We start from the raw sequence: 22,527 nt of genomic DNA on the forward strand, positions 1-22,527 counted from the left end.
AGTAGCATACAGCTGTAGAGTTTGGTGACTCTTTTACACGACACTTATATTATCCATCTTCTTTAGAGAAAAATATTGATTAGTGCATTTTCAAGAGTTGAATAAGACTTAAGTTTAAAAGCACCACTCTAGTGGTTGTGCATGTTTTAGCCCATTAATTCTAAATTGAATACACTTTACATTATTGCAGAGCCATATAGGTTCTCAGATGGATTTCCTACCTTCAAGGCAGCCATCGGATTCAATTCATTTCATGAGGGGAAAATTAACTTTCACTGAGTTGGAACTTGCTTGACATAGATAATCAATCTCAGTGAACAATTTATTCATTAAAGGTCCATTATGGTCAGCTGTAAGCAGCGACTGTTGGTGTGGTCACGGCTGTTTCAAATTCTCTGAGATTAGACAATTGATTCCTAACGGTGCCAAAGCCACAGTAATCTCCTAAAATCTGAGCGATGACGTTGTGAAACCACAATATGCTGTCAAGGGTGATTTTATTACAAATAAAACAGGCCATCCAAAAATAAAGTAAATCCAACAAAGACCTAGCGGAAACTATATGAGTGGCTAAATCCCCCGTTTTGGTGCAATCTCTGGAAAAAAGAAAAAGAAAACACAGTCGAGCTCAGCAACATAAAAAGAGCTGAAAATCCACAGAAGACAACAGAGGTGGAGGATTGCAGGATCAAAGCAATCCCCTTTTACAACATCCAGCCAAATGAAGAACACTCCACGGGAAGTAGAGATATAATTATCCGAGTGAACCATGAATGGTAGGCGGAGACATTTGAAGCAGAAGTCTGAAGAAGCTAGACTTAGTATGGACCAGAATAATGAGTTAAAAAAAAACGTGTTCAGAGGCCTTGGTACGGCTCATGATTGAGGTAAATGACATCACCTGTAAAACACAGTGAAAACAATATGCATGTTTGTTAAGTCTAATTGTTGAATGTTGTCATTGTGGTTCTTAAATTTGTAAAGTCTGAGTTCAAACTATAGGATCAAGACATTCCTTTGTCTCTGACCACCTCTCCAGCCACTCTGTGCTGGGGGAGGTTTTATTGTAGATACATCCTATCTGAAAGATCTGTTTCTTGTGTTGTAAGCTTCCTGCTTTTATGATCCTTTTGGTGAGCAGGAGGTCACACACACACGTTCTTGTACATGCATACAGGTGCTTACACATACACGCACATAGTGCCTTGTCTTAGAACCATTGGGGGGTCTTACGAGGGGAGGTGCTTGTGTTGTATTGTGTATTGTAACTGTCATGTCAATAAAAAGGCTACGAGGACAGCTCCTCTTTGAAGGATTTGGGTTTGGAGACAGGTGAGGAGCGTGAGCTCCAAGAGCTGGTTCTGACCAAAGCTTCCCTCATTAGTGAGTTAAAAAAACGGTTGAAGATGTTCTGTTATGTCTTGCATTCTTCATGAGGAATTAGTCGCTAAACTAGCGAGGCATGTGGAAACACAGACCCAACAATGTTTATTGACAATGTTAAAGAAGAGAAAACCAGCTGGATGAACTCTGGAGTGTGCATGTTACAGTCCCATGAGAAGGACTTGGTGAGAAGTTTTAATAAAGGAATTTAACAAAGTTTCAGCAACAAGAAATGAATGCAGAGACAATGGTCAGAACATGGACTTTAGGTGAGTGTACCAGAGAGTGAGAGAAGATTTGGCGTTAAATAGTAACAGTGTGAAGTGAAAACATGTGTGGCCTGGGCCCTTCAGTGGCCATGTCCACTCCAGGATCAAGGTCAGAGCTCACACACACAGATGTGCGGGAGGGAAAGATAGATTGATTAGTTGGAGAAAAAAGGGGGGCAATAATAATGTAGAGATGTGCTGCCTCAGATTCAGCCAAATTATAGCATTTTATTTAAAAAGGTGGAACATTCATGTAATCTCAGCCTACTATATGTTAATTTCACTTACAGACAACAAAACTAAATACAGAGACACTGCCTTAAAGGCATCAGAAAGAATGAAGTTCAGATTCTGAGGAGAGAAGAAACTAGATTTGGCTGTTTATCTAGGCTTCACTAATGGAGACCCTTTGCTTAAAATGTTGCTATCCTTGTGTTCTTGTAAATAAGCTTGTTTAACTTCTAGTTTGGAGTTGGTCTTATGAGTCTGGACTCTTGGCCTATGGCCTATATTAATTAACTGTAGCATGAATAGGTTTTTCTTTGTTTGTTTGTTTTTAAACAACTAAAATAACAAAAGAAACACTTTACAAAAATATCTTTTTTTCTCTAGCCCTTCATTGTTTCAAAAAAAGCCAATGAAAAAGAATACAATCAACACAGTTTATTATAATAATTAGTTATTTACTTATTGGAAATAACCTAATAAGGACCTATTTAGACTAAAAAAAAACCCCTCATAACTGTATAAACATGTAAGCTAGAAAAGGTGTAGTCACATACACATCCATGCAATAAATACTGAAGTAACAGGCTTTAATTTACAGTGGAATGTTTAAGAAACACATGCAAGAAGAAAGACATTGCCACTGTAAAGAAAAGTGCATGTATACACACACAAGCATGCACGCACGCACACAAATCTGGTTGAAAAGTTCATGCTCTGGTATTTCCCTGACATTTAATTTCAATCTGTTCCACGTGTGTGAAACACCTGCGGTTAGGTGCTCACACACATACACACGTGGGCTTAATGCGACTACTTTAAGCCTTTCAATCAAGCCATTATTTGCAGAGGTAAGTGGGCAAAATTTGCAGTGTCGGAGCCTAGTGATGGCCTGGAAGGCATCTACTAATTATTCTATGTGTGTGTCTGCATGCAAGGAAGAGTTCATGTGTGATGAGTCTACATAGACCTTACATAGACCTTTCTTCTTTTCCCACAGGCCTGACATTTCTACGACACAAATGCCAGTTGACCTCCCGTATGCAGGGCAACGCGGTTGGAGAGAGTAAGGGAAAATATTTAAAGGGAAAAGATCAACACAGAGATATGTCAAGAGAAAAATTAAGTCGGAAATTTGCCAATGGCTTTTCTAAAATGAAAACTTTCAACAACTGGTTTAAAATTAAAATTTCTATATAGAAACAGCTATAGAAATAGTTTAATATAGAAACAAACCACTATGTCAGAAGTCCTTGATGTTGAATTCTGGACCACCTGAAGATTTGCTGAGAGAGAGACATGGATGTGTTAGGCACAATAGCCAATGTGTATTTTTTATAAAAACACCTCATAACATGTTAGGATGTAAGTTTAAAAAAAAAGTATATATATCCTTTAATCTCGGGCAATTGCACTGGCAGAGTGCAATAACAGTTTGTCCATCTGTATTAGGAATCCAATCATCTTGCACCCTGCCGTTGTGCACTGGATTGTCTCAGGGGCATCTTAGCACAGCCTGCACCTGGAGTCTTGCCTGGTATATACATAATTTTACTTCACAAAAATAACATTTTAATTTTGCATGTGTAATTCAGACGTACATGATCCTGGAAGGATCCATGTCAGTGTTTTAGGTTTGCCTTTCCTTTTATTAAGTAAAACTTGATTTTCTATAAAATTATATATTCATGCATTTTGATGAAAAATCTCCACTTGCCATTTCTTGGCAAGGAATTACATAGCTTCACAAATTCAGTCCCATGTCACATGTTTAGGAAAAGTTGGTCTGATAAGATTAATTTCTTAATCTTTAAACAACAGCAACAAAAATGTCAGCATCTTGTCCTTGTAAATTAGTGACTTTGATCTCAAACAGGTTATAATTTTTCTTTAAAACTTTAAAATCTGAGTATTGAATAATTTTTGCTAAATGTTCAAATATATTCCACATTTCTATTTGCCCACCAATAAAATATACCATAAGAATACATTTAAATTACATTGTGAGCAAAGTCTCTATGGCTGTTTGACAATACATTTCTATTAGGAAATCTGCACACAAGCCTAGCTGCTATTGTTATTCCAGTGCTGACTAAGCTGTCATCCTCTGAGACAGAAGCAGATGTAAGAGAATAAATAAGTATATAAAGGGAATGAGTGTATGTGGAGATAAAATGACTGTCTAGACATTCAAAAATAAATTGACATATCGAAATATAAAGTGTCTCTATAGGCCAGGCACTTCTTCACTTACAGCCCTCTTGAGAAAATGTTGTACAAGAGTGGCATGATCCCAGGAAAACATTTAGACAAAGATGCTTACAAAAATAAACTCATATAAAAAGGTACTTTCCATCAGCACCTTTATATTAGAAGGACTTAACACAAAGAGGCCTCACTGAATACACGGTAAGGATAAAACTGATGTCAAGTATCTTCTGTAATTTTAGATAGAACAACATATTCTCAGAATATTTTAGACATGTTTTATTTTTATTTATTTCAAACATGTAAATAATATACAGATACATTTAGAAAAGAAAATAATAATAAAAACAATACATTTCAATATAGCTATCGTTCTGATTAATTTACATGTTGAAAGGGAGTGGGAAGAAGTAAACACTTATTTAATCCCACGCCATAAATTATCAGTTAATATTTAGTCAGCTTCCTTACTGATATAATTTGCAATAAAAAAAAGTGAACAGATTTCTGATATTCTATATACTATAATATCACATCATGATTTTTTTTTTTTTTTAAATAGAGACATTCACTTAATTTCAATATTTTCCTTTTCTTTATAGTTCGAGGAGATCATATTTTTATAACTCTTTTTGAACAGTTTTATGTTTGGACATTGCTTTAATTCCATATTCAGACTGTTCCACAGTTTCACTCCATGAACAGAAACACAAAAGCTTTTTCTTCTAGTACGTACCTTCCAAACTTTAACTGAAGCAGGGCAGAGGTGTTTCAACTTAAAGCAAGGACACCAAACACAAGTTACCAGTTAGACTGTTGAAACCTTATAATAGAATGCATTTTAAGATACTCTAAAATTAATCACTGGGGAAAAGAAAGAAAATTAAATCTCACCATCGTCTGTTTTAAAGTCTCCTTTTTTTGGATTTACTGAACAGTCTATTATTTTTTCAAACTTTTTTTTTTTTACTTTAAATGGTCCGCCCAACTGTGTTAAAGTAACTTCCAAGAAAAAAAGAATCTTATTTATTTGGATTTACATAACAAATTTGTGTTTTGTTTTTTTTTACTTACGTGAGTCATTTGTGTTATTTCAAAGCAATAAGGTGCATATTATGTAAAAGTCACGAACACTCTGACTGACTCAATAACCCCAAAGTTCTAAAACTCCTCTTTCATTAACATCAGCACAGAAATTGTGCACCTGGAGCTTCGTGGGATGAGCTTCCATGGCTGAGCAGCTGCTGTAGGTGTAATGTGTAAATGTCCCAGTACTGTTGTCCATATGGTGTATTTACAAACTGCATGTTCAGACTAATAAGTTATTATTTCACTGGACACACGTGCACACACTTGCCTTTTATATCTTAGTGAGGACATCTAATTGACATAATGCTTTCCATTCCTAATCCTAACCTTTAGCCTAAACCTAACCATAGCCTAACTGTAACCCTGACACTAAAACCACATTTTGAGTCTCAAAATGCCTTCAAAATATTTGGTCCTCACAAATATATATAAACATGTACACACACACACACGCGCACACACACACATCTTTTAGTATATCTCTTTTGTGACAAAAGTCAGAGTCACAGGTCATACCTGTTAGGGAATTATTCAGTCTAATCCATTCCAGTAGTGTTCACTATTGCAAACCCAAGCAGATTAATCACTGTCCCATGGATAACTTGCTATTTTATTAGCCCGTTAAAGTAAATACCTGCAATGCTTCAAGATGTGCACTTTTAATCTATATCTTAAAGGTATAGTACAGCATACAACAAACTATCTTTAAAGTACTTGATTGTTTTGTAAAGCAACTTGTTGTTCAGAACACAGGCTTTGAATGAGCACTGACTGACAGAGAGCTAAAAGAAAGGATTTTCTTTAAAACAGAAAATCAAGGCTTGCCCTTTTGTCTCTCACTAAGTCGTTGCATATAGTTTGACAGCCAACTTTGACTTTCTGACAGTTTTAGGTTTTATTCAGCATTCAGGATCAACCATGCACACACACATACACATGCATAAATTCGCATTAAGTTCCCAGCATGTTAACCTTCAAGCAGTGGGCTGCCCAGACAAGAACCTGTCTAGAAATCAAATGTGACAGGCTAATGAGATTTCAGACAGACACAGCAGAGGGCAAATAATGAACAGCCAAGGCAAACACCTTTACATAAGTAACGGCATGAAACATGCTGCAACACGGTGTATTTTGCTGACTTATACGCAACCTTCAAACAACAAAAATAAAAAAGAATTTACCTAGTCTCTTGTCTCTTACCTAGTCTCTTGCACTTTAAATAACTACACCAGGGTTCACCTAGTCTCAGGGTGGGTCCATTGTTGTGTGGGAGTGGTTTGGCCCCTTGCCTTGTAGAGTGGGCTGACCCACGTTAGGATATCCAGTCTGCACCTGCAGGGCTCGTGGGTGCCCGTAGGCCAACTGGGTGGGATGGGGAAGCAAACATTGCTGGGTGCACCTTGTCTCAGACCCAGACCAGTTTGTCTTGTCCTTTTACTGTGCGTGTCTGTTGTTTGACTAGGTTGTTGTGGATCACCATGGATGTTGAAGGCCATTCATGTGGCTTTGCTGGCTGTACTGCCTGGCGACACCCTGAAGCACCACAGTGCTTCAATTCTGTTTGCATGATTCATCATGGTGGCAGCTAAGGAAGAGGAGAAACCTAAACACAATTCATCTATCAATCAGCTCTTATAAAGGCTTTCTACTGACCATTGTGTAACTTTCTCTATATTTACATTCTGTTTATTTCTCTAAAAGCCCTGCAGTTTTTTCTTTTTACTCAGTTTCAAATCAGACCCCCTACTTTACCCGGAAGGCGTTTTTCCTAAGTGAGTGCTTTAGGCAAGTGTAACATGCCGTTTGGCTGCTTTTAGTTCAAATAAACCTAGAAGACATTCAGATCAAGAAAATAACAATTTACAGCAAATGGTTACACAGATTTATGAGGGAGCTCTCACAAAATGCCAATCACGGTCACACTATGAAAATCAATTTTGTCACGTGCAAGATTCGGCAAAATGTTTTTAACTAGGATAGACTGGGACTGAGCTGCAGCAGCAAACAGTGCCAGCATGGATGTATCAGGATAGTGACAGTAACAAGGTTGCATGTAATATAGTAACTGGATGTTAGGTAGTAAACACAAGTTAAGGTAGTGATTTGGAAAGGTAAGTGAAATGTGTGATGTCAATATTTGCAATGACTAATTAGTATTAAAAGGGTTGTAATATTAAGCCTGCATTCTTACTAACAACAGTGGAAAAGCCTTTTGTTGTCTATATGAACCTTTAGATCTCTCACTCTGTGACCTCAAAACACTTTTCGGATGGGTTTATGGCCACAGAAGCCCATTTACTGAATATAAAATGATAGCCATTTTTAAAATTATGGTACCGCTGCACCATTGAGAGCATCCTGACCAACTGTATAACAGTCTGGTGTGGGAGCTGCTCTAGCGTTGCAGAGGGTTTTGAAAACCGCACAGCGCATCGCTGGAGCACCACTTCCTGCCATACAAGACATCTGGAGGAAGAGGTGTCTGAAAAGGGCTGGGAAAATCATCAAAGACCCCAGTCACCCAGCACACGGGCTCTCCTGCCCTCTGGGAGCATCCGGACTAAGACCACCAGGTACTGGAACAGCTTCTTCCTTACAGCTGTATAGATCCACATTCTGTAATATATCTATATTATTGCAAAAGCACTTTCTGGATGGATGCAAACTGCATTTTGTTGCCTTGTACTTGTGACATGTGCAATGACAATAAAGTTTAATTCCATTTAGAAGGACTGTTAATCAAACATTACTGTGTGATTTAGCCTATAAGCATACAGTATCCCTTTGTTTCTCAGTTAGATCCTCATGTCCGGTTTCACATCAATGGTAATGGCAGATTGAAGCTTAATAGTGGGATGTCACTAACCAGAGGGGGATGTCACGATTCAATTCAATGAAATCTGGTTGAATTTTATTTATAAACTACCAAGCAACAGTCATCTCAAGGCTATACCAGTATTTTACTTCATTGCAAAAGTCACAAGCCAACCTTCAGCTCTTTGTGCTTTGCTTCCAAGAAGCAAAAGTGAATTGTGTTGGTCAAACCTCATTAGAAATATACTAATATACAAATTTCCCATTTATATGTGCAAATTATTTGCAAATTTTCCTCTTTTCCAAGCTATATATAAACAAATGAGTGGTGACTCAAGATTTTTGCAGAGTACTGTATATAAAGTCTATAACTACTATAAATTACACAGCAGGGGACATAATTTGTCAGATAATTAAAAAAGACCAGTGCAAATGTGAATTTAGAACATTTTTATACTCTAAAGGACAGATGTTCTATCTGTACTGCATAAAATTTATATAAGGTAGTCTCAATAACAGTCTATCCACTGGTAGATTTTTATTTTAATCCAAATTAATTATTTAGTTATTAAAATCCACAGTATTGGTACTATTGGACCTTAGTGTGGCGTTTGACACCGTTGATCATGACATATTACTGGAACGTCTCGAGAGCTGGGTCGGACTCTCTGGTACGGCACTCGACTGGTTCAAATCCTACCTTAACAACAGGAATTTCTATGTGTCAATAAGCCAATTCTCATCACAAAATATAGAAATCACATGTGGGGTCCCCAAAGGCTCCATCCTAGGGCCCCTCTTATTTAGCATTTATATATATATATGGATGTTCAAGTGTACAAGAGACACACAGATTCTATTTACTTATTGAATATGTAGCTAATAATAGAAACTGCATAATAAATATGTTTGATACTAAAGCTTTTAAATACAGACAGGATGTAACACAAACACACATGCTCACAAACACACACTGTAGAAAGGCAGTGCACTCACAGGGTCTCTGAAACAGGGTATCCCAAACTTTATTTTACTGGTTTTATCAGAATTACCATGTACCATGGAGAGCAGTCACAGTTAGTGGCAACACACATACAACAACTTTCCTCCTATCATTTGGTCTTGACCAGAAATTAATTTAAAAAAGAAAAGAAAATTAATACACGCACACACAGAGAAACAGCGGCAAAAAGAAAACAAATCTTAAAAATTATTACAAACATGATTATTAAAGTTACTGTTCCGTTAAGAAAAGAAAACCCCCCACATCAAATCAAAGTGACAAACATAAAAAACCCTGAAACACCCCGAAAGTGCAAAGAGGACAGAGAAAGAAAGAGAAGATGAATGAAAGGAAGGAGTGAAGAAATAAAAACCAGAATTTGTTGGCACAAAGGAAGAATTTAGGAAAGAAAAACAAAAAGAGAATTATTCAGCAACCAAGATAAATGATCGACAGCTCGGAAAACAGATGGTTTAAATACAAACAAATTATCCGTTGAGAGACTAAATCAGATGCACAGGCAGATATTCATAACTATACTTGGATGTTGGTGAATAGAAGCAGTTCTAGAGATAATGATTTAGGGGGCATAAAAAGCAACCATAAGTGAGACACGAGTCAAAAAGACAAACTAAAAACATAACGCTGTCTGAATCAAACGACAACAATCACTGACAAAAGGCAATCTCAAAAGCCTCCAACGCCAAAATAAAAGTAAATGGAAGCAGATGGAAGGAAAAAAATTAACCAACCAAGAATGAAGAAAGAGGATGCATGGGAGGGCAGAGTGAGGCAGCGATAGAGAAATAAGCTCTAAGCAAACTACAACTTCTCCAAAAAGGCAATATATGTCATTCTTGAGTGTAGCGAGTGTTGTTGTTTCCTTTAAATAAATATGTAGAATTAATTCTCTATGGTTAGTGTGATGGTCGTATAGTCCACCTCACTTATAACACTGTACAGTATATACACATTATTATTATTATTATTATTATTTCTTTAATGACAAAATAACCTTTAGATATACATACAGTATTCCTCATCCTCTGTCGGAGAATACAGCCACAGTATTAGAAGTAGCAAGCAGTGTCTCTTTTTTTGTACAAATAACCCATGCAGCTCCCATATAGATTACTTATTTAAGATACATAACTTCTTTAAGATCACATCTCTCATTCAATAACAGCAGATATTGCCTTTTTTAACAAAAAAACTTGATGAATTCATTAGTAATGTGCAAGTTACTCCAAAAAAAAAAAAAGTCATCGCATCTTTGTTTAAATTAAAAACAAAATGTTGTTAAGCTCTACATACATTACAAAATGTAACTGAACAGAAAAAAAGGAAAACCTGAATCTGTACAACATTCAAACCTTTTTTAGTCAACACTAAGGAAATGGGATACAATTCTCTATAACTATATACAGACATGTTATCATTCATGCACAGTGTCAACAAGTAGCACATTGACATTCCAAAATATGGAAAACATGGCATAGGGAGACAGAGGGTAGAACGGGAGCTGGGAAGAAGATACGGAACAAAAGGAGAACTGCCTGTTTTGGTTACTTTGGCAGCAGTGAGATTGAGAAAGCAAGATAGAGAAAGAGGGTGGAGAGACACAGGGACAGATAAAGACACCATAACAATACACATGCTGGGCAGGAGAAGTCCACATCAGTCTCTCTGACCCAGAAATCAACATATGGCTGTAACTTCATTTTTTAATTATTATTATTATTATTTTCATCTTCTTTCGTGTCATCTTCTTTTTCTTTCTTCTTCTCTACATCACCATCCTTTTTTCTACATGTTAAATGTTGCATTTTAAGGTAGAGAATAGCTCTGGTAGCCTTTGTTTCCAGCGGTACATTTTTTTCTCTGTAGCAAATATTGCTCCGCTTGTACCAGTAGGGGCGTTTGTCCTTCCTTTTGCTCATTTTGTCTGTCCGATGTTGCTGTTATTTATTCCTCGGTCTGTCAGACAGACAGTCAGTTAAAAAGTGAATATGGCAACACAAACATATCGTCAACCCTTACATTAGAATCAACATTGTTAATGGTTTACAACTGATTCAACACCACTGTATTTTTACATCAGGTACATCATTATTATTGTGTAAATCAGAGACAGAAAACACAATCTCTGTTTTTTACATCAGAAGCAACTCTGTAAATGAACCAACGTAGTAGCCGTTTCACATAAGCGACAAGAACCAGTGCAATGCTTGTCCGTCATTTAAAAACCTGCCCAATTCTGTTTCAAACCCCACCACAGAAGAACAAAAGTTAAAACAAATGCAATCTACAGCTCATTTTTCTACTCCTTACTAGCTGTTAGTGTTAATATATACAGTGATGACCTGGCTAACTTTTGACCCTTTAAAATGCAGAATTTCAAACCAAAGCACGAAGCTGGACTCAAGCGTTATTGTGACTTGAGCTGGAACAAATTGCTTTACAGTCTTTGCAGGAAAGTTGCTAGTTGCAGATAGAAAAAAAAAAGTTAACTTCAACCAGAAAGTTAATATTTGATGATGTACAGCCAAGAAAAGTCTTTAGCTAAACAACAGCTAACAATGTTTAGTTTCCAGCCTTGTTTCAAACTCTGAACAGCTGTCATTAATCTGCCAATAAGGTTCATGTCAGACTAGCTCTTAAGCCAAAGTGAATACACCCAGAGAGACGGTGCAGCAACGCCAGTGCAGCAAAGCCAGTGCAGCAAAAGAGCTAAATTCCCATAAAAGAAAACTTTTAGCATTTAAAAAAAAAAATACAAGCCATAAATTTAATGCACGAAACTGCATTTTTGCAAGCATTTGATTCCTGCTCACGCTAGAGTTCACCTCAAAATATTAGGCAGCTGGCACATTTTAAGTAATTCCAACATGATTTAGCAATATCAAAGACAATACCTTACTGAAGGTACTCAAAAAGTGATGCATACAGCTTTAATATCGTTATTCCTTCTTTTTTTTTTAGAAGCAAGCTAGCATAATTTAGTTTTTTTACAGTGTATAAACCCTCAGCTCGTGCCAGTGAAGAGACAAATACATACAAATTTAAATAAAAAGATTTGAGTTCTGTTAAAACAACATCAAGCCTTTTTTAATGCTTTTCAGATTACTAATCAAATATGAATTATATTTGGTGTTTTAAGAAAGATCCATTGGTTAGAAAACCCTTTACAGATTGGACTGCAAACATTAATATCTGATATAAAGTTTTCCCTTTGGCAAAACAGGGGTAAACTGCCACTCCAAGGCCTTCACTTAAGAACAGCTACTCTAATGATGAGCCACAGATTGTGCTGAGTTTGACAAATGCAAGTAATGCAATATCTCATTATACTGTAGCTATCAAACGACATATACACCAAATGTCTTTTCTTAGTAGTTTTCAAACTGTACAACAAACAAAACTGCAGCAACAAAGCCATTTTTCTGTAGCACTGTCTTCTCAAATTTTCATCCTAGTGTTGTTGTGTAATTAATAATTTTTTCAAAAGCTATATTCAGAGTATTTATATCGTTGCAATTATCTGGATTTGCCAAACTCATCCAATCTAAGCCAGCCCAGGTCTACTTTCTCAGGGGTTAAAATCTGCCTTTTACAAGAATCCTGCCAAGTTTAAAATGGATTACATCTAGTCCGGACTACTTACTTTTACAGATGACATTATAAATACAATTTATCATATACATCAAGTAAAAAACACATTAGAAGCAGAGGAATTCTGGACTTATGGACTTTTATTATGCCTACATATACTGTAAGTTACGTGTATGCTGAGATCTTTGTGAGTTTAGCTGAATGTTGCAATAGTTAACAGTCTGAAGTCTAAACTTCTCTGACAGTTGAGACAGGCATTAAAATTTACATAATTCTGGGCCCTTGGTGTTCGAGGTTTTGGGATCGATTTGTTGTCTGTCTAATACTGAATTACAGAAAGCAGAAGATTTCCAGACATTTAGTGTTTTGGAATTTTAGTTTGTGAGTCTTACGATCTGGCAGTAAGTTTGGTCTGCACGCAGTAGACGTAGTGTTTCATATGCCCCGGTGTCCTTTTAAGCTACTAGCACACTATTAGGATGATAAATAAGTCCAAGTGGGCCTCTGTCACATCATGCACACAGACCAGGGGTAATAATTTAAGATCAGTTTACATTGTTAAACTAACAAAAGTATGCTACATATATAATAGAATAACAGAGACTGTTTGTGCCCATGTCACAAAGAGAGATTATACACTTTAGGAGTTAATTAGCTTTTAACCAGGGTGGACTACCATGGTAACCTGGCTACTGAGAATTAAAACACTGGGCTATATACTCCACAGCAGGAGGAGATTTGTGGGGACAAGTGTTGTAACTGTATCCCTGTTAGCTTTCTGTTATTGCCCTGAAACCGGTGTGAGCTTGTCAAACACAGGCTGTCTGAGATTAGATGTAACCTGTGTTACATATCCACATTTACCCCGTCCTCTACGCTGACGTCCGGCCCAACAGAAAATCATTTTCAGCTATCCCTTTATCTGATGGCTTTTGTGTTAAGACTGAAAACTGGCAGATGAACTAATGTGTCAAGTTCAACAAGAATGAGTAAATCCCACAGATCACATTAAGGTTATTTGTTTGAAAGCAACTTACCTTTGAATAAAGAAATATGACAAAGCCAGATGGTAATTGCTTTCTTTAGGTTAAGGCCTTCGTCATCCAGACATATTATGAGTAAAATGTTTTTGACTAGTAGTGTTTTTTGGAATGAAAAGTTGAAGCCTTGTCTGAATGAGTACTTAGAAGCAGCAGGTTGCTTTTACAATATCTAGGAAATTCTTGATGCCTGGTGTGGTAACATAACAAAGACGTGCAGCTATTATCTCATGTAGCCCTGCGCTAGTTTGAAGCAAAGCTCTTTTAACTGAGAAGTCAATGTGTAAGGTTTACCAATATAAGCGCCTGTTAAATATTCCCCTTAACGACCAATCTATGTGAAACATTATAAATCAAGGGTCAGGGTTAGGGATTAGTGGTTATTACAAAGCCCTTGAAGATTTTGATTGGTCCAGCGACCAGCCAGGTTGGCGATGCACAGAGATAATGACTGAAGCTGTTAAGTAAACCAAGTGGCAGAAAATGAAGGAAAAGAAGGCCTATAATGGGTGCTAGCTAGAATTTTCAGGCTATTTAAAAGTTATGATTCAGAAATGATGGCGGCAATCCCACAGGTGGAACACCAGGTGGTTCCATAGTAAAATCAAAAATACCTAGATATTTATGCAGTGATAATAGTTTCTAACAGTTTTCGACGGTAGAGTGGCCATTTCGTCTTCTCAGACATGACCTTATTAAAGGTAAAAGCACACTAACCACTTCTTGGTTCAAATTAGTCCTTAATTCATTTACATTTACAGTATAAAGCAACAGAAAGAGGGTCCGATCAGGAGCGCATGGCGTAACCGAGACATTCAGAAGGAAAACCGTGAAGCTGTAATGTACGATCAGCTCTTTATATTTACAATTCGAACCTCAGTGACGCTTAAAACATTTCATCTCACTGAATTTGCTCTACTGCGAAAGTCATACTCGGCATTTCTACAGGCTGGGAGAGCGAGAGTCAAAAAGACCTCGAACACGAAAGCATATCTCGCCTCACGCAGTGAGAGCAAGACGAGAGGCGTTTTTTTTCACAGTACTTGACCATCTTCCCACAACACACAAGCAGGGACACCCACTGTTACACACCAGCACACACACAGTTAGTTGTCATGAAACAATTGTGGCAATGTATCCGGTTTCTTCTGATTATGTTTTCAGTATTGTCTGGTCATGCATGCACATACTGATAAAGTTATTCTTTCTTTGTCTGTCTCACTCCTGCCTGTTACAGTGTTTGGATACGATGCACTACACTGAAAGAGGGCTCCTGCTGAAACCACTCGTTCTCAATAGGAGCTTTTATGGTGCGTACCTCTGTTTTAACCTCAGTCCAAGTGTTTAAATTCATTGTAATTCTGTAAGGTCGAGCCAGTTGGGACACGTTTAATAAGATGACTTGATTGGTTTGCACTTTTAGAGTGAGACGCGAATATATATCTTTGATTTTTTTCCTTTTCTCATTAAGCTTCCACCGTTCTGGATAATTTCGCTTCCTATTAATCTCATGTTTTTTGTTATCCTTCCATGCATCTGTACCTCTTTCCATTCTGTCTTTATCTGTTTAAATGTGCACTCCTTCATCTGTACATCCATCCATTCATCTATCATTAAATCTATTGCTGAAGGGGGGACTTATAGAACAACGAGACAGCCTTAATTCCTAAATCCAAATTCATCCATTCATCCACCTCCCCCTTGTTTTTTCCTCCATGTTTTCTTGCTTTGTCCCACCCTTCTCTTCAACATCTCCTATCATCTTAGAAGCCCTGGATGTGGCAGTAGGCTTCCAGTGAGGAGAAGAGGATGTAGAGGAGCCACAGGCTAACGAACAGCATGGTGGTAAGGGCCTTCGCAGTCCGGGGCCCACCCAGCTCTCCACCAATGTCTGGTCGCCGTCGGTACATCAGCATGGCGACACAGATAAAGGCAAAGATGGTGAAGAGTGTGACCGAGAAAGCCAGCGTGCCAGGATCTACCCTGAACTCCTCACCCCTGCTGTTGTGGTAGATGGCAGCAATGGACCACGCCACCTGTTGAACAGCAGCAAAACTGAATTTAATAACATGAGACGCGGTGAGCATGTACAACAAAGGAAACAAAAGCAAATATAGACTTTGCCAAAGGAGACAGATGGGTGTGACAGACCATACCACTTGTCAGTCACACACTCATTCATGCAGAATTAAAGAATAGGACTCATGCAGTAACCTATCATTTATACCAAGCACAACATAATAATTTATACTACAGCAAAATGACAAGCACTACTGCATTTTCTCTAAATAGCTATCAATCAATACATCTTTAATCAAATGTGCTGGACTTACCCCAATGCCCAGAAACACATTGACAGCATTGGAGCCTGTCACATTACCAATGGATGCATCTGCATACTGATCCTGGATAGCTGCTACCTTACTGGCAAATGTGTCTGGATGAAGAGAGAGAGAGAGAGAAAAAACAGAGTTGTCATTGGCCATAAAGTAACTGGTGATCGTTGTTACAATCTCTCATGTTCAAGTTAATGAGAAAGAAAAAAAAAAGATCAGATACAGCTGATCGCAAGATAAAAAACACTCTTAATTCTGATGATGACTTATTAAAAACTTTGACTTTCCTATTCTTCTTCCGTCACCAAGAAATGAATGCAACCGTTTTTGTGGAGTGAAAGTGTAAAGCAATAAATAAAACAAAATGTTCCATTCAGTGTAAATTAAGTGTTACTGACTAAATGTCTAACACTGCAAACAGACTGACACGCCTAATCACAAAATCCCCCAACTGTGCCTGTTGCCTGTAACAGTTGCCTTTGTTATCATAGAGTATTTGAACTTTTTTTTTTTTTATGTTATTTCCACTTTCAACCAGAATAACAACAATGGCTATCTATGCCAAAGGTACAAGGAGGGGAGGCAAAAGATAGATGAGGAGAGGAAAGAGGAGATATAAGTTGGATTACACTTTTATCGTCATGGACAAGGTAAGATTTCTGCACAAAAAGATGGATGACTTTGTAGCTCTTCTAAGGAATCGGTTTGACTTCCATCAGTGTATGGTTCTGCGTTTCACAGCAACACAGAATTAATCAAGATCCCATTGCTCCCACTGACAAACAGGAATAATCTAAGAGTGGTAAGAAAAGAAGGTTTAAAATACAAACGATGAAACACTGGTCACACTGCAGTGAAGATATTGGTCTGTTAGAATCAATGTTTCTCCAACAAACAGCCATGCTGCTGCTGGAAAACCCAGTAAGACTGTTACTGGAAGATTTGAATTATGCATCGTGCATTCTACGACTTTCACATGACTGAGCAGCTGTAATGGGATAATTTCCCGCTGTGAATTATGAAAATTATTCAGGATCTGGTAAATTTGCAGTGATTTCTGTGTTACACAAGACTGCATGGACAGATAAGGACACTTTTCATGCATGCATAATGTATATAGCTATTAATACAGACCACATACAGAGCACTATATAAATCTTGTTTTCTATTTTTAGACAGGCAACCTTAAATTAGGAGCCACAATCTTTAATCCAATTGCAGTGTTTCTTCTACAGCAGCCAGCATATGCACGATTTGCTCCGAGATCAAGAATTTACAAAGTTGAATTGCAGTTAGGGGGAACAAACAGATTTTGGCCTGGTGACTAAGAAGCAATGTGCTGCGTAGTCCTAAAAATTTCCCCTGCCTAATATTTGCCAAACTACAGCAGCTCCAAAGTCATGCTCTTCCTTCCTGCACTGAAAGGAGCAACGGTGACTCTGCCAGATCTCAACAATAGGCTGTTTGGTGAGCAAATAGCCAAATGGTCAGTTAGCACTCTTTTCTGGCTAGCTTCTCTTTGTTAGTGATTCATGTCATCTTGCCTTTCTCTGCCAGATACAACAAGAAGAGACAAAAACTGTGATTACGGAAGAAAGAAAAAGATGAAAAGAGAAGGAAGGGATTACTTGAAGCAGCAGCCAACCTGGCTTTGGAAAAGAGGATGATGGGAGGATCAAGAAGTAGATACAGGGTGGTGATAGATATGACAATTGGCCTGTGAAAGAGACTAACACCTGTCTGCTGGGCTTATGGATGTGTGTCAACGCTGTGTGTTCCTGTTTTTGTGTGTGTGTGTGTGTTTTCTGTATTAAGAGCGCATACTGTATGTACACTGTGTCTCTGTGTGTTTGCGAAGTTTGCCACCTGGGTCCAATCTGATGCCATGTCTCTACCAGCTGGCAAAGGCATGCACGCCTGTGCATCAAATGGTCTTAGAGTGCTTGTGAGCTTGATTGAGTGGGTGAGTCCGTGGGTGTGTACGTGTTCAGCAGTGACGTGAGTGTGTGTTACTGTGAAACAGGTTCCACTCTGAAGCTCCTTATGTGACACTATGGCTCCCTGGAGAGCTTTTTGCCCTTTTCCACTACCTCTCTGTCAATCAGTCACTGCCTCGCTCTTCTCTTTTTGACATCATGCTCCTCCTTCTTCCCCTCTCCCCTCTGTTCCTGTTTTTCCCCATTGCCTCTTAAAATGGAAGAACATGCAACTAATATGCTCAGGAAAATCTTGGCATTTGGAACGTTTATAGTGTTAGCAATAAAGGAATAAAAACAGAAGCATTAATCCTCTGGGGACTGTGACTGGAAATCTGGCCCTCTTGAGATTCCTTATTATAGATCACTGGTCCACAAAATACTGAACAATACACAGAGGGGTATATAAATACTCAGGGGGTATAAACCAGTTGAAAATCTTTTTAAAGATATTTTGTTCTGAACTGGACAGTGCTGGGAGACTGATGTGTGGCAGCTCTTATTAGTTTAATTGAAAAACATTCAGGAATATTTATTAATTTGTTACTTTGACAGAGGGTCAAAGAGTATTCGAGTATTTTACAGTGACTGATCATAAATATCTTATCTATTTACATTTATTTGTCAAAAATCATGTCTTACACGACATATTTATTGTGATACAATATTGTGAGGATACATGATGACTATCAGCTTCACTGTCCTGAACCAACATTTATTGCACAATGCTTTTATCTTCTGTATGTATCTTTTTTTTTTCTCTTTTAAATCCCTGCGTATTTTCCTCAGTTTATATGCTCGGATCAAATTTCTGAAGCCATTAGGAGTCATGATAATACACTGCACACATCAAGTGTACTGTGGAATCACGAACCAACAAAGTTTTACCTGAAATTTTACCCGAATACCCGCAAACTACAAAGAAATGTGAGCTTCTTTAGTTTCAAATTTTCCTAACAGCACCGCTTTAGTTGTTTTCTTTCTATCTCCCTTTCTCCATGTGTGGGTTAGCCTGGCTAACTGTGATAAACGAGGGTAACTGACATAGAACCACAGCACAGGATGGGTTTTATTAACTGTAATAGCCACAGAACTGAGGTCTGTTTCTTTGTGTGTGTGTGTGTATGTGCGCGTATGTGCGGTGAAGCCACAGGAGGCTCTGTTAATAAGGCTGAGAGCTTCAGAAAGGCTGAGCCACTTTGTTTTCATTCGGCAGCTCTACACATTGTGTGCAGTACTGTGACTTGAGCATCTCTGTGTATGTGTCCATAAATTCAGCTGATATCAAGTGCATATTTTTCTTAGTGTATGAGCATATATTACATGTACAGCCATATGCTAATGTACTATGTGTGTATGTATATATGTGTGAGTATAAAGTAGTATGGAGCACACGCTTTTTATCCCTAAGCTCCCTAAATGGGAGGCAAGGGAGCACCTGAGCCTGACATGACAAATAGCCTTATGGTAATAGCACATGGTAGTCACAGTACAAGTCATTGTGTGTGGGGGTGTGTGTACACAAGTGTGCAAAATCTCTTTCAAGCTTTAATGTTTTTCAGATAGATGAGTGTGCTTGTCTATTACTCAAGTCGTGCAGTCGTTTATGTTTTTCCATGTTCTAGTTTATACATCTAGCAGTCAAGTACACACTGTATGTCTGATGTATTTGTCTGTGTGTGCATGTGGGGACCAAGGTTAAAACATATAATCACCCAGCCATCGCATTTGGTCATTCTTCACACTTACGCAAGATGAGCCATGTTGCTGTCGGCAGACTGCACTGCTTTGTCTAACGGGGACCCATATGCAAAAAATATTGTGGCAAGACGCCGAGAACTACTGGGTTAGTTCTGGTACAAGTTCACTGAGAATAAGAGCTCGGGAAATGTGAGCTCTGAGGTTCTTTTGATCTACTTTTATGTTGTTTTTCTTTGGATTTGTAATAGCAGAAAAATAATATTAATGAACATCAATACAAAGATGCTTTCATGTGGAAAAGCTCTTCAAAGCTATTTGTGTAAATCAAATTTAGTGAATATTATCATGATGCCAGAATTACGCCGATCATTTTCTAGTAATGGATAATTACCCAAGTCCCATTCCCTGTTACTAAATAACCATGACATTTCTTTTCTGGATGAGTGAATTTGAGTTGAGACTGTATAATTTGCCATAAACCAACATAAAAATCCCCTGCATACTTTGTAGTCTATAGTGCAACAGATCACGCTGAAATATATCTCATCTTTATGAAAGTTGCTACTGTATATATAAGAATTACTAGTTACTTAGTGTTTCTCGAACTTGTGAAGTTTTAATAGCGTGCCTTGATATTCATTCCACTGTAGCTTTTGTTGATTTGTGTAGTAAATTGAGCAAAGAACTGAAAATATCAATATATATTCCTTGAGGTGGATCATTGATGAACAAAGATCTTTTCCTCATAATGACTTTACAAAGCTAAATAGCAAATATAAAGAGAGAACAGGATTTGATTAAAGCTGGCACAAGGTCCAGTAGATGGCAAAAACATATACTGTGATGGATTCATGTACGCCTACACATACATGTATATAAACATAAAGGATAAGTGCTCACACGCTTACCTGGTACTGAGGTTCCCAATGCAACAAATACTACTGCTGTGACAGAGTCTTTCAGGCCTACTGTGCATCCAAAGTGAGAGGCCAGGTCCCCTGTAAGGATAGGAAAGGAATAATTTCCATCACTATACTTCACAGCATATACTTAGAAGAAAACAGATGCGTTCAGCTGTTGAACAAACCATCATTTGTTGTGTATCTCTTGTCAATCCCTCAGGATATTTAAAGTCTTACCAATCATAGCGGTGAGCAGTCCGATCATGCAGATGGAGACTACAAAGCAGGCCCAGCCATTCCAATACTCTGTGGGCGGGACGAAGGCGAACAGAACCTTCCAGAATACAGTGAGGAAATGCATGACGTAGTCAAAACACGAGGGCAGCTTCTCCTCCCCACACTCCTCATCGTCGTCATCTTCACCTGGGAAGAAATAGGGGGAAAAAAACATACATGGTAGCTAGTTGAATCCTTGAGTCTTTGTTAAAAGCGCAGATTGTTTACACCAATTTAACCTCTTAAGCCCCAACGCCCCCTGATATGGGGGCAAAAGGCAGGAGATCAGGTAGGCTTGGGGCTTAAGAGGTTAAATAAGATCCACAAGTTCGAGACCCAGGCACATCACAGATCAGATTCAATGTCATCCCTGCACTCCCATGCCTTTCCTGTTGCTGTAGTTGAAAATGTTGTTTGAATCTATAGTCTATAGTGATTTAGCCTGATAACCTGAAAAGCAAAATCCCTGTGTGTTTGTGTGTGTGTGTGGTTGCAAGCCAAACCTCTGCTTTCAGAATCAGAATCATCTTTATTTGGCCGTGTTTGTACACGCGAACAAGGAATTAGACTCCAGTACACTTTGCTCCCTGCATGCAAAGAAAAGAAACATTTTTTTAAAAATAGGCTGTATGTTAGAAACTATGCAAACTGAGTAGTGCAATGTGAATATGTGCATATGGCCTGAATGAAAGCAGGGAGTTATTTCATAGTGTTCATGAGAGTCACGGTCCTGGTTCTTTGACTACGTTTTTGGGTTGATTATGGTTATGGTATTAGTTAGTCTTTAGTTTTATATTTCCTAGAGCCTCTGAGTTTTCATTATTTACAATTCTAGTTCTGTAATTCTTGTTGTTCATATTTGGTCCCTTTCTGTTACTTGTGTCTTCCATGATTCTCTTGTAGGTTCCGAGTTCTTAGTTTCCTCCTGGTCCAAGTTTTTATGTGTTTTTATATTTTTGCATTTTCATACTACAGCAACAAAAAGCAGCTTCATTCAGTTGATCCTTGGTCTCCGAGTCCTGCGTTTGGGTCTCACCTTACCTGCCACGGAGCGCATCATGACAATGAGAGTAACTGCCTGGGGGGAAGAAACTACCTCTGTGGAGTCTGGTTTTCACAAACAGCGCTCTGTAGCACCTGCCTGAAGGTAGCAGTTTGAACAGTTTATGTCCAGGATGTAAGGGGTCTGCAGAGATGTTTTCTGCCCATTTACTAACCCTGGACCTGCACAGGTCCTGGATGGAGGAAAGATCAGCATCAAGAGCAATCCTCTCTACAAATCGGATTACTTGTTGCCGTCTGACCGGCAGCTCTTGTGGCAGGTTGTACTACCTGATTTGATGTGAAGTACAACCTCTGCTAGGTCTTCTTCCGGATAGGCTACATGTGAGGACCACTTCGAATACTGTGAAAAGGTGGTTCCTAGGAATCAGAAGTAATCCACAGTAGGTACTGTATTGTTGAGGATGGTGGAGGGGGGAGGGTTTCTCTGAAATTCCACCACAGCCAACCACGTTTGGTTAGGCTGCTATGTGCGGATCTGTGTGAGTGTTTGCTGAAAGAAGGGAATAGCTGGAACCTGAAATTTAAATTACTCTCCTCACTCAGTAAAAGAGAAACGCTCACATGCTATTAGAAGTCTGTGCGCTCGCTGTATAAGTGGCTGTTTTTCTGATCCATTTATAAATGAATG

At 38.3% G+C, this 22,527-nt stretch overlaps 1 protein-coding gene across 4 annotated transcripts in view; it reads right to left on the minus strand.

The window, feature by feature from the left end:
* Positions 1-8,988: 8,988 nt before the first annotated feature.
* The window catches only part of slc8a1b (solute carrier family 8 member 1b), a 147,281-nt gene continuing 133,742 nt past the window's right edge, over positions 8,989-22,527 (minus strand). For 3 of the 4 annotated variants that reach the window (XM_086258953.1, XM_086258954.1, XM_086258952.1), the window contains exons 8-11: positions 20,796-20,981; positions 20,565-20,654; positions 15,977-16,080; positions 8,989-15,679 (exon numbers count right to left, since the gene is read on the minus strand). In XM_086258953.1, the coding sequence (XP_086115079.1) occupies positions 15,407-15,679; positions 15,977-16,080; positions 20,565-20,654; positions 20,796-20,981 (653 nt within the window). In that variant the 3' untranslated portion in view covers positions 8,989-15,406. Of the gene's footprint in view, positions 15,680-15,976; positions 16,081-20,564; positions 20,655-20,795; positions 20,982-21,034; positions 21,422-22,527 lie in introns of those variants that run through there. The other variant, XM_086258955.1, reaches the window with a different exon arrangement.

This window comes from Aulonocara sp. 'chitande type north' Nkhata Bay, linkage group LG13 (assembly GCF_057382095.1).
Source record: "Aulonocara sp. 'chitande type north' Nkhata Bay isolate Kocher_YH1m ecotype deep benthic linkage group LG13, A_spYH_male_GT1.1, whole genome shotgun sequence".
NCBI classification, from domain to species: Eukaryota; Metazoa; Chordata; class Actinopteri; order Cichliformes; family Cichlidae; genus Aulonocara; species Aulonocara sp. 'chitande type north' Nkhata Bay.